Genomic DNA, 16,637 nt, shown 5'->3' with positions numbered 1-16,637 from the left:
TTATTATCATCATCGTTGTTGTTGTTATCACTTTCTCGCTCATGGTGGTTTTTCTAGACAAACATCACGGGCTTTGCCAAGTCATGCTGTCTTTTACAGATTCAGGAATTTCCTGACAATTGAGCATGTTTCAGTTATGACTGCTTTCTGGATGTTGGTGTGGATGTATTTTGGTATGCTGTTTCTAAAGGTTTTCTGTATAGTTTTTTTTTTTTATGTGATGCCAGTGACAGATGTGACTAACAGAATAATTGTGTCCTTTTCCTGTTGCCATAGTTCTTTGACTTCCATGGCCAGTGGTGTATATTTTTCTCTCTTTTCCTCTTCCTTTTCAACAACATTTTTGTCATTTGGTATTGCTATGTCAATGAGGTATGTGTTTTTTTCTTTTTTGTCTATGACCATTATGTCTGGTCGGTTACAAGGTACTGTTTTGTCAGTATGAATTGCTCTGTCCCAGTATATTTTATGAGATGATGATGATGATGATGATGATGATGATGATTGAATTGGTTTGCTATTCTCCATAGAAGGAAATGGCAAACTGTAATTCACTTAGTTGGGAGAAAGTAAAGTGGTTGCCTCAAGGGATGTCTGGATTTTTTGAACTCTGACCTGTGTGTGTTTCATGGATTGTGCGGTGTTGTTCATTCCAGCATGCATTCATGAATGGATTTTTTTTTGCGGGGGGGAATACCCATTATGTGGAAAAATGCACAATTTATATAACTTATGTTCGTACGTATAATTTAGCATATTGTTCCCTATTCCATTCAACTTTTCCCGATGTATATTTTCTAGCATGACATATGTCTCAGGAGAAACGTGTATTTTCCTGTGAATGAATTCACATAAATTTCAGGAATTATTATTTTTTTAAAAAAAATCTGAAAGCTTTCAGACTCCACGCAGCTTGGGAGGCCAGCCTACAGCAGGTACCGCAGGTTGGATTCCTAGAAATCCGAACTATTTTAGTCCATCTCAAATTTCTCCAACATCCCTAGTTGTCTCTGGGACACCGTTGAAGCACAGGTCATGCTATCTTGCTGCCTCTCGCAATTGATTGCAGTAACCCCAGACGTTGAGAACCGTGCCTGCTCTTATCTGCATTGCCTGCTCTGGGCTATATCTTGGCCACACTAGAGTGGGATGGAATGTAGACAACAGGGTTCTATATAGAAAGATTATTTATTACAAAGTGGAAAACTACCACGAAATGTCCTCTTATTTAACAGGAGTGCTCCAAACAGGGCATTCCACTCTTCCAGGCCCCTTCCATTTTTCTGTTTTTCTCTTCCAACTGACTCACCATTCCATGACTGTTGTGTATACTCAGTAGTTATTATGCTGTTAGGGGTGGGGTGCCCCCTTATGTCTGCTTTTTAAAATATTCTGACCCTGTTCAGATGACACACTAAGCCACGGTGGCTAAGCATTTTGAGCTAAACATTATGGCTTTGCGTGACATGTGAGCCCTCCCTTGTGTGGTTCAGGAGGCAGAAAGTCTTGTAGCTTATAAACACCTCCTAAAAACATACCTCTTCACACGGGCTTTCCCTGGACTATAATTTATCCGTTTTTATATTGCACTTTTACCCTTTAACGTTTTAATTTATTGTATACTTACTGTATGTTATGGTTTAATTATGCACTGCCCGGAGAGCCTCGGCTATCAGGCAGTATAAAAATGTAATAAATATATAAAATAAATAAACCATGACTTATCATGTCATGTGAACCATTCCTAACCATGGTGGCGATATAACCATGGTTTAAACACAGTCACTAACCATTTGCTGCAAAAGGCTTAGTGGCCTAAGCATGCCTTAGCGGGTTGTGTGAACAGGCCCTCTTTGTACCTCAGAAAACCTCAGAGTTTCCCTCAGCATGCTGATACATTTCTCAGTGGCCCTGTTTTGACTCCAATCGTGTCGGCACTCACCACCTACGTCTGCTATTAAAGGGAGTGATACGTGGGTCCCACCTTCCTTGATGGAACAGCACATTGTCCTTGTGGCATTCCTTTGAGTGAGCTGAGGCTGAGAGACACTATCATACCCAAGGCCACCCAATGAGCTTTCTAGGTCCGTGTCCTACCGCTTATCAGGTTGACCGCATTTCAAGGTTTGTCAGGTTTTATGGCTTTCCTAAGCGTTCCCATTTTACGTATACCTTGCCCAAGCAGCGGAAGGTTCAGAGCAGCCTTTAAAGAACCAGTTTCCTTGGGAGGAGAGTGCCGTGGAGATCTTTGGTGTATAAAAACATATAGATTAAGCATGCATCAGTGGAGGCTGGTGGCTCCGAAGTCAGTGGGTACTGGTGGCTCCGCTCCAGGTTTCAGTCAGAACTCCAAAGGAGCTATCAGAGGTGTGGCAGCTTTCTATGTGCCTTTGTGGTCATAATCCCCTATTGAAACCAATCCTAAGTACATGTAATTAAATTGAACATACTGGCTGCATTCAGACATAATGCTAAACTAAGCTTTAGTGTTTGTTTGTTTGTTTATGTATTACATTTATATGCCGCCTCATAGCTGAAGCGCTCTGGGCGGTTTACAAAAGTTAAAAACAGTGAACATGAAAAAAGTATACAAAATTTTAAACCATCAGAAATATAAAAGCCACAGTATAAAAACAGTATCCATTTAAACAACAGCAGTTCTGGGGCCCATTAAAAAAAACACAACTTCGCATATGTTGTTAAATGCTGCTAAATGCCTGGGAGAAGAGAGAAGTTTTGACCTGGCGCTGAAAATATAACAATGTTAGCGCCAGGCGAGCCTCATCGGGGAGATCATTCCATAATTGGGGGGCCACCACTGAAAAGGCCCTCTCCCTTGTTATGGGTCCTGGCCTAGTTTCTCCCTGGATTGACATGCTCCATCCTTCCCTCCCCTAGCACTGCCACAGGGAGATCAGAAGCTTCAGTACTAGATCAACTGCAACTTAGCATGTCATCCAAACCCTAAACTGTGCTTAATGTTAACTATGGTTAGTGAAAACGAGCCCACTTCAAAAATGGTGGTTTGAAGTTGGCTTGCTTCCACTTGGATTAGCCCATTTGGGGGGAATCCGCACGTCGTTCCGAGATCGCTTCTAAGCGACCCCAGTGCGGCGTGAAAGATATTGTGTACCTGGCCTTTGGAAGAGCCGACGAAGAGACGTCTTTCCCACCGCCGCCGCCACCCAACTCCCTCTTCGCCGGCTGGGACGGAGAGCTCGGGGGAAGAAGGCGGAGTGGAGAGCTTCTTCCGCTCTCAACCCTGCCTTCTTCAGCCGAGCTCTCCTCTCCGGTCGTCGAGGAGGTCTGTGGGTGGCGGCGACGGCGGGAAGGACGTCTCTTCGTCGGCTCTTCCAAAGGCCAGGTACACGATCGCTTTCACGCCGCACTGGGGTCGCTTAGAAGCAATCTCGGAACGATGTGCGGATTCCCCCTTAGAGTTCTGACTGAAACCTGTAGAGGATTTACCGCCCCGCTGGCATCAGAGCCACCAGCCTCCACCAGCAGGTCTTACAAGGACATAGGAAGAAGCAGAGGAGCAAGCCAAGCAAGATCACAGCAACCACAGTCTCATCTCCTGAAGTCATCATTCTCCCTCCCTCCCTCCCACCTTCTTGAGAATCGTCTTTTACGACTCTGCCACCTAACTGCTCCTGACCAGCTCTTCCCTTGCACGTACGCTCTTCCAATTGCCCTTGTGGCCTACCCATTCCTCTGGATGGATTCCAAAGCACGGCAGGTGTTGGTCTGAACCTCACCTGTTCATGTCCGTTCTGCCCTATCAGCCAAGCCATAGCACTGCTTAACAGAAGCTCATTTGGTTCACAACGCTGCCGCCATGTGAAAATGTCCCCGATCTTATGCAGAATGCAGCAGCCGAAGGAGTTTCTGGTGTCTGCTTTTCGGCATGTATTGCACCAGTTTAATCTTATATCAATTTCTGCTGCGTGGTTTTATCCTGGTTGTGTTTTTTATACTGTATTTTGTATTTGTGTTTTTAACCTGTTGGTTGTTTTATTATGGTTTTAATTTTTGTGAACCGTCTAGAGAGCTTCAGCTATTAGGCAGTATAAAAATGTAATAAATAAATAAAATAAAAAGAAATAAATTTCTCCTTTGCTTGTTTCTGGGTGCAATTTAAAGTGCTAGTTGTTATCTATAAAGCCCTAAATAGCTTGGGCCAAGTTTTCTGAACCTGGCCCAAGCCAGGCATGAAGCTTTTTGTGCACTGCATTCAACATCTGAGGCCCTGCCTTGTTTTCTGCCCCCTTCAGAGGTGTCCTTGGTGAGGACCCAAAAGCAGGACTTCTCAGTAGCAGCACCCAGTGGGACTCCCTCCAGAAGAGGTTCAATTGGCCCCTCTCTGTTGAGTTTTAGGAGGACATTAAAGATGTTTTTATTCTGCCGTGCGCTCAGTCTGTTATAGCTTTGTGCTGAGGTGATTGTATTTTTAAACTGATGCAGTTGTTGCTTTTTAAACGATTGGATTGGATGAATGATTACATTTATATCCCACTTTTTCCTCTTGCAAGGAACCCTTCCTCTCCATTTTATCCTCACAACAACCCCGTGAGATAGTTTAAGCTGAGAGTCAATGACTGGTCCAAAAGTCACCACTTGAGCTTCACAGCCAAGTGCGGTCTAGAACCTGGATCTCCCGAGTCTGAGTCTAACACTCTAACCATTACACTACACTGCCTTTTAAGTTGAGTGTGCTTATCTCACTCTGTGTGTGTGTGTGTGTGTGTGTGTGTGTGTGTGTGTGTGTGTTTTAATTGGGAAGCTGCCTTCGGGGCTCAAAAAGTGGGGTAGAAATTTCCTTAGGCAATAAAATATTGAAGGCCACAGCAGGCCAACAAGCAATGGATCTGGCAAGTTGATTCCACAAGGTAGCCAGTTCCAGAAGGAGCTGCAACGTGCTTCATTTCCATGGCTAACTGTGAAGTTGATTTATAGTACTGACATAGTCGAGCACTGCTTCCCAGGGGATCGCCTTGAATTTATTTCAATAAGGGATAAGGCGCCGATTAAGATGCTGAATGTTTTAAGTCCTAATCTGTATAAACTTAAATTGAAATCTGAGTTAACAACTGATCATCTGCAAAACCATTCCTAAGGATTATCACTTTCTAATCTGATGCTGGAATTTGCAGAAATGCCATCGCAGCAGATGTGCAATATCTGTTTCTGTTGTGGGCAGACATCTTCCGCTTGCTAATCAATGGCTATGTGTGAGTAAAACAGGAAATATGTACAATGATTCATTTGCCATGTGAAATTGTTCACCCCTTCACTCCAATCCCACATTTTCCTTCCAGCCTTCTTCCGTTGAGTGTCTAGGCTATTATCCAGGTAGTAAACCTGAGGGCTGGGCCTGTGAATTTGGCTCTGCTTTCCCTACAGCACGTAGTTTATGAAGGCACTCTAGATTTCCCTGACCTACGGTGCAACATAGAACGCATGAGGTCAGAGGCAAAGTCACTGCTGCAGAAAGAAGGAGAAAAATAAATGTCCTGACAATGCCTTGTAACAAACTGAGGTGGGCAGAGAAAGGTAGGACTGAGGAATAACCAACACTAAGCAGAAACCTGTACATCTCAACAGGACTTACTTATTACCCTCCACCAATTCATTGTTGCAATCGTAAAACATGAGAATTTTAGAGCTGACGTCAAGGGCAGATGTGGTTGGGGACCTGCTGAGGACACACAAGCTAGCATGGGCACACTGACAAGAAGAGAGTTGCTCATTCTCTTCACCACTGCAACCTGCTTTCTCACCTGTCTCTCGCTCTGGCCCAGACAATGGTGGTGGTGAGAAGGAGGAGCAGCAGATGCCACGGCCTACTTTCTCGTTGGCTGTCTCTGCATGTCAAACTAAGCCGGTGGCAGCAATAATAAGAAAAAGGAGAGGGAGGGGGAGGAGGAGAAGCAATAGCAGCCAGTAAGAAAGGTGGTGAGAAGGTAGACCCACTGAGGAAGGGGGTATTGAGGGTGTCTTGCCCAAGGGCCCTCAAAAATTATGGGACCAGCACTGATTAACTCTAAAACAGACTCACCAAGTCCAAATGCTACAATATGCCACAAAATGCCAACTAGGAGTGGCATGCCAAGGATGAGTGGCAGCCCAATTTGTATGGTAGCAGTTTTGCATTCTTTGCCTCCACTGCTATTGGACCAATGACATCAGCTGTCTGCACAAGTCATTACAAGCCTGTGAGAAGATAGATGTATGGGGTTGGCAGGAGCTGTAGCACAGGAAACAGGCCCTCCTCATCAGTTGCAGAGAGACTGTGGCCAGCAACCAGTCCAGGCATGGGGCCTCCTCCTGTTGGTGGGAATAATAACTGTATATTCAACATGCGTTGCCTCATAGGCCACTGGACTAGATAGCCAGTTGCCTCAAAATGGACATTTCCAGCTTTTCCAGTGTGGGAAATACCACAACATTCTTGGCTAGGTCTTAGGACAGCCTTCCCAACCTAGCGTCCTTGAGATGTTTTAGAGTACAACTCCATCCTCCTCATCCATTGGCCATGGTGGCTGGGGTTGATGGGAACTGTAGTCCAAAACATCATCTGGAAGGCAGCGTATTGGAGAAGACTCTCTCAAGGTTTTGACCAAATAACCTCTTTCACCACTTCTTTATATTTAGCACCATCTGCAGTGGTGGGCCATTTGTGATCCTCTGAGTGTTTTGGACTATAACTCCCATCATCCCTAGCCAATATAGCCAATAGTGAAGGATTCTGGGAGTTGTAGGGCAAAACATTTGGAGGGCCATAAGTTTCCACTCCTGATCTAGGGCAAGTGCAGCGATCTCAAAGAGTTTGGCAACCATTATTGCGCATAGGCAAATAATCCATTTTAATCAACAGGCTTGATTGCTGTGGACCTTATGGTAAGATATACACAGACTGGGAGAATTATTTTCAAAAAAATTAGGACAGAAATCAGATTGTAACCAAGGAGACAGGACAACAACAGCTCAAACAACTTGACCTTCTAAGAACCTTGGAGATAACATGTGCTCTTTCCCCTCTTCCATTCTCCGTAGGATTACTTAACCTTCCAGGTATGGACAGGGAGTTTCATTAACCCCTAGTCCTGCCATATGTCTTCTCTAATCTACAGAATTTGCTGGTGGCCTTTAAAGCAGTCTGGGTGCCTCTTTGGGGAGGGAAGATTACTGTTTGCTCTGGTTTGTAACTGAAAGATTCCAAACCATGGGAAACAGGGAGGGGAGAATCAACGGAATGGTAAAGGAAACATAAGCTGTCGTTTATCGATGCAATTATGCCAGCGATACAAGAGTGAGCAATTGTACTCCTGCGTGAACAATTTCTTCAACTTAAAAAAAATCACCTGTGGCAAGTAGGATCTTGCTTACGCTTAACACCTGTCTAGGTGGAACTCCTCCAGGCTATCTCTAGGATTTGCAGTCGTGCAGCTAGCTAACTATTCTCAGTGTTACTGCTGTAATTATTACTGACCTAGTGAACAAAAGATAAAGCATTAATATTTCTTGTTCAGGCCTAATTCTGAACACCTTCTGGTTCTCAAGATTCTATTTCTAACAATTTTTTAAAATATTCAAGAATTCATACCACGAACTTCTACGCCTTGCTTTTCATTATGCAAAAGTGCCTTGCATGTGGTTGGAGTTTGTTCCCTTTTTAAAAAATAAAAATAAAAAACGCGCTAGCCCTCCCATTTTAAATCATGGAGAGGGAGGGAGGAAGTCAATTTCCTCAGCTATCACAAGTGTGGGAAACACTTCTGAACTCAGTGCATTGTACTGTATTTTGAGAGATATTACACCTTTGCTGGAAACTGAGTATCCAGCAAAAGCATAATATCGGCACAAGGCTTGAAGTGCAATTGGGGGTTGTATCCAGGGTCAGTCTAACTTAAGTCCCATTCACTTCAATAGATCTGCTCTAGTTTAGACCCACTGAAGTGAATGGGACTTAAGCTAGACTAACAATTGGATACAAACCCATAGGGAAAATTGAGAGGAAGACACGAGCAGAGAGACTTGATTTCAAAGTAATGCGCAAGAAGTTCTCCTCACCTAACTCACATAATTGGGTGAGGCTGAGCAAGGACACAATGGCCCTGTTCAGACAACACACTAAGCCATGATGGTTCAGCATTTTGAGCTAACCATGTTGTGTGAATGGCATTTTTCCTAACCGTGGTGGCTACATAACTACAGTTTAACCATGCTCACTAACCACTTGCTGCAAAAGGATTAGAGGCCTTAACCATGGTTTAGCATGTTGTCTGAACAGGCCCAGTGTTGTTCTGAGTTCTTTATGGGAAGTTTAGGAGCCACATATATCAGCGATAGAGCACTTTTTTCCATCCTTGACACCACCAGTTAAAAAAATCAGGTAGGCTCCTTTGGGGCCTAGGTTAACTCTTAAATCCCCCCAAAGATGTTTTCTACATCCCTGGGTTCCCTTGAGCATGCTAGTACCTTTACCTTGGTGTGTGTTTTGGCTACATGGCTATTATAATTTGGCACCTATGCTATATTAAAGGAGAGCTGCTGCTGCCAGTCAGTGTCAACAATGCTAGGCTAGATGGACCCAGGGTTTGGGGGGGGCAAACTCAGAGTTTTAAAAAAACACAACTGCTGCTTTCTGCTTCCGTTTTCTTTCTGGGATCACAATCGGCTCAATTCCACGTGGTTTGGATTGAATACTTCCAATCTCTGCGGTCTCCATTCAACTCAATAAAACAGTGACATCTGGTGACATCTTCAACGTTCTATTTCTTATGAAATTGACACCTGTTCAGCTAATAACTTGAAACCCAGCATCCATGATCTACCAAAACTTGTCTACAATTTTGTAAAATTTCAAACAGATCCAGTAACTAGAAGCCAAGGGTGATACCTTCACTTTGCCCCATGATCTTTAATGATGTGTGATGACAAAAACTGTGCTGGCTTAGAACTTATGCTCCATGCCCCCACACATTTCCTTGGTCTTCCCTTCCCAAATCCGGATGGGGAAGATGGAATGTATGGGACCAGCAAAGATGACCCACTGATTGTGTCTTGCCTTATGAAGCATCTCAGTCGTACTGTGTTGCAATCTAACTCATCTGGAGGGCAGCAAGTTTGTGAAGTCTGGTTTAATCCATCCTTCCAGCTACTGATGTAAGCAACAAACAGGTGTGGGTCAACTGACAGGAGGATTCCTCTTGCAATACAGTAAGGCTAAGATGCTTTGTAAGGCAAGACAAGACCAGAACAACCAAGGAAAAGTGTAGGTGCGTGGAGGGTAAGCTCTAAGAAAGCACAAATCGTGCAATGTAATTACTGATCATGGGGCACGTCTATTAAGGTATCAACCTTAGCTTCCAGTTTCCTGGCTTTGTGGAGCTTGAGCCAACATGAGATAGTCGTAATGCTGGTCCTAAACTGGCTAGTTTTATGTTAGTTGAACTAGGGTATATGGTGTGCTATAAATCTATTTCTCATGCCTTTGTACAGGTAGTCTGCATCGGACCACCAGTGTTCCAGAATATGTGTATAATCTAGATGCAGTTGAAACAGACTTTGCTTCAAGACCTTTTTTTAGAACTTCATATTACAATTCTCATCAGGTAAGGAATACTAATGGAGATGTACATGTTATATGAATACTGTATGAATATGGATCTATATATGAATTCAGATGTATTATTTTTATTTATTATTCAAATTTATATGCAACCTTCTGTAGGGGTATCAAAGCAGTGAATATAAAATACAATGGTATCAAAACAACAGTAAATATAACAATAAAAACACCGTAAAAATTAATCAGCAATAAAACTGCCCACTCTAATGTGTGCTACAACCCATAGCTGGCTGGATCACACGTCAGGAAAAGCCTGTGTAAAGAGATGAGTTTTAAGAAGACATCTAAATATCAGAACTGTGGGGGCCTGTCTAATATCAATTGCTATAGCATTTCAGGGAGCGGGGGATGCAGCACTAAATGCTCTACTGCAAGTGTTCTTCATACTAACCTCAATAGCATGTGGCACCCTCAGAAGTGCTTTGCTGCAACAAATAATGGCTTGATTATATTTAGCTGGCTTCCATTTTAAGTTTTGAGAATACCTGCTGAATTTTTCTCAGGTTTTAGGCATAAAGGCTGCACTTAATGTGGTTATGATCCCATAAAACAAAGTAATCATTTACAGATAAGATTCATTGGATTGGATCCAGACTGAAATTGGCTTAGGGTACAATCCTATGTGAGTATACAATGGAGGGTGGGAGGACAGTGGAGGTGATCTTTGCCTCCATGCTCCAGCTGCCCTGCATTTCTGCTAGACAGGAGATTTCGCCCATCTTGCAGCAGTACTTTGGAGGGGGAGGGAAGGAGGCTGGGGAGAACATAAGAAGAGCCATGCTGGATCAGACCAAGGGTCTGTCAAGTCCAGCACTCTGATCACACAGTGACCAACCAGCCATCGGCTAGGGATGAACAAGCAGGACATGGTGCAACAGCACCCTCCCACCCATGTTCCCCAGCAACTGGTGTACACAAGCTTACTTCCTCGAATACTGGAGATAGCACACAACCATCAGGGCTAGTAGCCGTTGATAGCCTTTGCCTCCAGGAATTTATCCAACTCCCTTTTAAAGCCATCCAAATTGGTGGCCATCACTACATCCTGTGGACGGGATGACATAGGATAGGCCATAGCACAGTCACCTGGGTCTCCTCCCCTCACCAGGTATGATCCTCTTTCCCATCTCTGCACTTCATTTTCTGAGCACGGAGAGGTAGCTAACGCAGTTCTCTCCGTACCGACTGGGAGAGGGAGGAGGCAGGGAGTGCGGTTTCCTGTCTCCAAGGTTGGAGCCCTGTCTCCTACCTTCAAGACAGGAAACCAAACTATGCTGTGCCCCTTCCCCCAGATACTGTCAGCGGGATGAGGGCAAAGGATTGCTCCCTTAAGCTGCAGTTCTATACACACATATCTGGAAGCAGGCCCCATTGAACTTAGGGAGAACTTCTTTGAAGTAAACAGGTATTGGATTGCACTGTTAGTTGCCTGATTCGTTTATAGGGTGCAGGGGGTGTGCATTTCCTTTATATTGGAATAGATATTGTGATTATATAGGACAGAAAGGAATATTTGTTGTAATGACAAGAAAAATAATTTTAAAAAGGGAATCACTGTTTTACTCTCCCAGTTTGGAGCAGAAACAGAAATGTTTAAAAGAGCTAACTGCTCTTACATACAACATCTGTACCAAGAGGAAGGAATCTAATCCTTCTTTCAGACACTAGAGCTTTTGATTGTACATGAGCCAAGAGGAATTCTGCCTTTGTTTATATTTGTCAGACACATTATGGAGCCTGTAGTCTGAAGCCATCTTGTTTGGATTAAGTTAAGTACGCCCCAGCTTTTAATTACAATGTCTGAATTTATCTAATTACTTGCTTTGCCTTCTTCCTTTCTCCACTGTCCATTGCACCTGCCTAACAGAGCTCACAGTGTTCTCTTACTACAGAATTAAAGACTACTTCATGTAGTTTTCATGCTAGATTACAACAATAAGTAGCTACTCTGGAAAGAAGGTAGAATGGGAACGTAATACAAGCCTATGAGGAAATACCAAGGCAACGTTTTCAAATTTGTTTAAGGCAATTGAAATACCTTGGCAAGTGGAAGCAACTTGAAAAGTGGGTAACCTGACCACATGAGAATGGCTTTCACAACTAATCACATCATGGCCAACCATTGGCCAGATGAGATACTTGTGCCAGGAGCTGCCAATGCAGAGAATGATGAATAGCTCAGGAAAGAGGGAACTGCATTAGAGTGTTGGACTTCAGATCCCTATTCACCCATGGAATGCACTGGATAATCTTGGGCAGCCAACATCTTCTTCCTCATCCTTCCCTACCTCACAGGGTTGTTGTGATGATAAAATGAAAATATGACACAAATCCCAGGAAATAGTTGGAAATAGTGATAGCTGTGGAGCCGGACTTGGTATGCAGGGGCTACACAGACCTGTCTCTCCTGTTCAGGGTATTCAGATACCTAGGAGATGCCTGCAGCTAATATAAGCAGACACACAAACCAGCTCAACTGGTGCTCTTTGTGGAGCTACCCTTGGAAATGGTCCAAGGTGCTACCTGCCTTGAGGAGATGGGAACATGTTCAACCAGTATTGGGTCAACTGTGCTCCTTTTGAGCTCCCAGACACAATTCAAGCCCCTTATTTCTCGTCTCTCGCTCTCATTCTGTCTGTCTCCATAAGATCTCCTCTGCCTATTAAAAAACTTCTGAAGAAGTACTGCATATTGCTCACTCATTAGAGGAGATAAACTTTCTGGGGGAAAGGAGCAGAGCCTTTTCCACACAGGCCCCCAAAATAATGAAACTTGCTTCCCAACAAGATCCTTTCTTAATTTTAGGGGAATGGGGAATCCACTTTCAGCCATCGTTTCAGAAGGCTGCTTTGTTTATTTGTATACTATTCTAGTTTGTATACTCTTGTCTGGGGATAGATTATTTAAACATCCACTTCATCACAGTGATATGAATTTCTGGAAGAGATTGAATCAGAACACTTTCCACCGCCCTAAATAGAGAGAGATGTGACCTAGAATGTTTATTTGACATATTAAGTAAACACAACTATTTAAAATGTGGCATGTTATGTAAATATGTGAAAGTAGTTGCAATAAAATATTTGACTGAAAATTGTTAACGTACTGATTTTAACACATCTGAAGAACCATGCACATAGATAGATGGTGCTTTCTTGGATTAGTCATTAGACAAAAGTTAATAACAACTGGTTTTAGATTTGGCTAGCATGACATCCATTCCAGTAGCTCAAATTTGTTTTTTATTGTATCCATTCAGTACAATGATTTGTTTAAGAAATGCATTTCAAAAATGGTGTTTGGCCGGGGGGGGGGGGGGAATTCCACTGAAACCTATAGGTCCAGCTGGCATCATCCAACATCACTGCCTTCTCACAATGTTCTTCCTGTTTCTTTTGTTTGTGTGTTTTTTAACAGACAGGCTCCCAGGCTTGTTATGAAAATGGCTGGGGGCCTAGAATCCTGCCGTATGACTCGTACAGGACAATGGAAGAAACATTTAAAAGGCAGCCCTTGAAGAGATTAGAGGTTTCTCCTGATGGCAGCCCTGACAAGCTAGCTTTCTTCCAAAATGACGTCCATTACAACAGGGGGCTGGCTATGCGGTCCAGCGGAAGCCAGAGAACCTGCATCATGCCCCCAAGATATGCACGCTCCGAGATTGTTGGCTCGTCAGGCCGCCATGCTGCAAGTAGAGGGTACAGTATGCAAAGGCAGTTCTACATGGGGCCTACTAATGAAACTGTGGTTGACAGTGTCCCTACCAGCCCAGGAGCGCCCATCTATGCGCGCATTAGGAACAGTAGAAGCATGACGAACCTCATTGAGAAAGGGGGTTACCTGAATTCTGGTTCTGCCACGGGACAGGTCAGAACTCCCATTGCTTCTCAAATTGGACCTCAGTCTCTGAGGTCCAGCTGGCATCAAACTACCTTCACGTCACAGGGCACAAGGGAGGCCTCTCAGCCGGCTTCGATCAGCAGCACTACAGCGGAAGCGGGGAGGAAGAAGATGGCAGTGACAGCCGCTATGGCAGCCGCAGCGGGAAACGGTTCCATAGCACAAGAAAAGGTCGTCACCACCGCATCTCAGCTCGGGTATGTTTTTAACTAGGGATGTCAGAGAAATCCATTTGGGAGGTGGAGTTTGATGAGTTTTCCTAGGTTTCCCCTCTCCCCCCCCCCCGACTTTGTTCCAGTTCCCACTGTGGTGCCTGACTTGGTCTGCAGCAAGTTGGGCCTGTTGGTAGATTTTCCTGGGCATTTTGCGCTCCCCCCACAAGCAATGTAATTTGTAGAAATTTCTGAGCATTTTGTGCAAAGCTCTGAGCAATTGCCGCAAATTTCTAAGCAATTAGCACACATTTCTGAGCAATTGATGCAAATCACAGTCAAATTTGGTGGATTTTGTGGAAATTCAGCCGTAATTTGCACCAGTTGCTCCAAAATTTGCACAAATTTCAGAAACTGTGATGAAAAGTGCACAAAAAATTCCCAGAGTTTGGGGAAGAGCCCGCAGCTCAGCTTGCAAATGGAAAGTGAGTAGTACATGCAGCAGAACTCTGTCGAGTCATAAAAGAACTAGTTTTCCATGTGATGGACATCCTTATTTTTAACTGCATTTCATTACTGTCAATGTGTAAGAATGTGCTTCTCATTATATGCTCATTGCTGTGATGAAGCATGAACTTAAAACATGGCTGTATATGATAACAGCTTTTATTTTGTTTAATACATTTTATATCCCGCTGCACACCATGAATTTGTCCAAATCTTTTTCAAAGCCATTTTTGGGTGATCCATTTATTAGGCCAAAGAACAATTAATAACTTTTCTTACTATGCACTTACATATGAGTGGGATTGTGACCGCTGGCCTCACGCCAGCCTCCATGTAGCATAACTTTAGAAAGAAATGTATGCAGCACTGTTTGGTGCATTTGTTTTTCGATTTGCCTCTGCAAACCTGCCAAATTGCGACTGGGAGGACCAGGTGGAGGAGAGAGACAGAGAAGACAGGATGACCAAGGAATTGCAAGAGATATTAGGGCAAAAGAGTGGTACCTGGGTTTGGGGCAGACCCCACCTCCAAGTTGTATTCAGTTTGTAGCCTTGCTCAAATCGCTGGTTTCCATACAGTATTGTGATTCCGACAGTGGACACCAGAAATGCCTCTAGCAAGTTTCTAAGCAGTCCATGAGAGTGGCTGTGTTCCCTTGTTGTTTGTATCTATTATTCAGAGATATACTGCCTCTTTCCTTTAGCAATCATAGGTGATAGGAAGGAGTTTCACAAAAAGATGTAGAATGGAGCAGGTAGGAGGAACTTTTGGGTGGGTGTAGAAAAAGGAACGTGCGACTGGAAACACCAGACTTTTGGGAAACACCAACCATCACTACTTAGCATGTTGCTTCTATAAACAACCAAGTGTGGCTGTATAACTTCCCAGAAGGTCTCATCCTCACAATACTTAACAATTTAGGTAAGCATTTGGATCAGCTAGTCTCTTATTACATTCTGCAAGTATGGAACTTACTCGATTTTAACCCTTATATGGTGATGTGGAACTTACTGTACATGTAGGTAAATTGCAGTCCTATACACATTTTCTGAGTAAGCCCCATTGAATTAAATGGGGTTCACATCTGAATAGATATGCCTAGGGTTGTGCTGTTGCAGTGTACTATCTTCCAAAAGGCAGAATTTTGCTTTTAATTTCCTTGCTATTTAGCCGTATTGTTTTTCACAATGATCTCTTGTTTGTTCATTTCTGGAATTCCTGCTCCATTCCGTTGAGTTTAACGGCATGATTTTGCATAGCCAGGAATTAAGTCTGCAGCTGTGAAGGTATACAATGTCAGGAGGACAGAAAGTGGAGGGGGGGGATCTTCAAGATAATCAGGTCAGAGCAAGTCCTGTAAAATGAACGACTTCTGACTATGGTAACCACTGGATTGAATATAACAGCTGAATTATCCTGATATTGTCTGAAGCTGGGTAGATTCCAGGTAGCTCAGTATAGATATGAACAGCTGACATTTTGGGTTTTTTTGTTTAACCCCACTCAAGAAGTATTGGAGAAAATGGGTATTGCTCAAAAGAGTTTGCTTGTTTGAAACAGAGTTCTTTTTATTTTTATTTATTTTTATTTTTTTTACACGTCTTTTCTAGGAAATCTTAGGAAAAACTGTAGAGATGAAAAGAGAGAATGGGGGCATAAATAGTAAGGCTGCAATATTTTGATCACTAGTCAGATGAAAAGAAATATTAAAACATTTTTATGAGTTGAATTTTATATGTTTTCCCCTTAAATGTTATTTTAATACAAGTTACTAATACTATTTTTAGTATAAGAAGAAGTATTCTCCCCTCTTTAGAACACAAGAGGGAATTCCTCTTTTAGCATGTCATCTAAAAACAAGGATCTAAAGCTATTTCCTTCAGAACAATTGTTTACGTATACTTAATTGGACAGACTAATTGAGAGAGAATTCTTTAACTGTGTGACAGTCCTGATCATTTGGGACCCATTTCTCTTTCCTACTACAGACCAGACAATAAATAATGGACCAGAGGGACATCCAAAAATGGAAAAAAAAGTTACCTAGCGTTGTAGTGTAATCTCCTTCATTGCACTGAAGACAGTTAAGAGGTTAAACAAGAGAGCCTGGGGGTTGTTAGTGGAGAACGTTACGTGCCATTTGAACCTATGGAAACCATGGGCCAGTTGCTGTTTCTCAGCCTAACCCAGGGCGGGGGAATCTCATTTACCCCAAGGGCGAAATTCAATTTTGGAGAATCTCTTGAGGCTGCATTCTAGTGGTGGGTGGGGACAAAGGCAGAATGGACAAATCCAAAAATACCAGCATATTTTAGCCTAAAGCTGCCATTGCCAGTAATGAAGCCTTAGGAGAGGCATATGAACCTTCTGGATTGGGGGCGGGGGGGACAACTGCACAAAAGCCAGGAAGTCACCAAACGATAAGTGGTCCGGTGGGGGGGGGG

The 16,637-nt window shown here is 43.3% G+C and overlaps 1 protein-coding gene across 1 annotated transcript in view; it reads left to right on the top strand.

Annotated features, from left to right (window-relative positions):
* PKP2 (plakophilin 2) overlaps positions 1-16,637 on the top strand; it is a 60,381-nt gene that overhangs the window by 7,970 nt on the left and 35,774 nt on the right. Inside the window, exons 2-3 of the mRNA XM_063134963.1 lie at positions 9,505-9,617; positions 13,052-13,731. Of these exons, the coding sequence (XP_062991033.1) occupies positions 9,505-9,617; positions 13,052-13,731 (793 nt within the window). The remainder of the gene's footprint in view (positions 1-9,504; positions 9,618-13,051; positions 13,732-16,637) is intronic.

This window comes from Elgaria multicarinata, chromosome 9, assembly GCF_023053635.1.
Source record: "Elgaria multicarinata webbii isolate HBS135686 ecotype San Diego chromosome 9, rElgMul1.1.pri, whole genome shotgun sequence".
NCBI classification, from domain to species: domain Eukaryota; kingdom Metazoa; phylum Chordata; class Lepidosauria; order Squamata; family Anguidae; genus Elgaria; species Elgaria multicarinata.
Note: the sequence above shows the minus strand (reverse complement) of the source record. Positions and strands in the feature narration are given on the sequence as shown.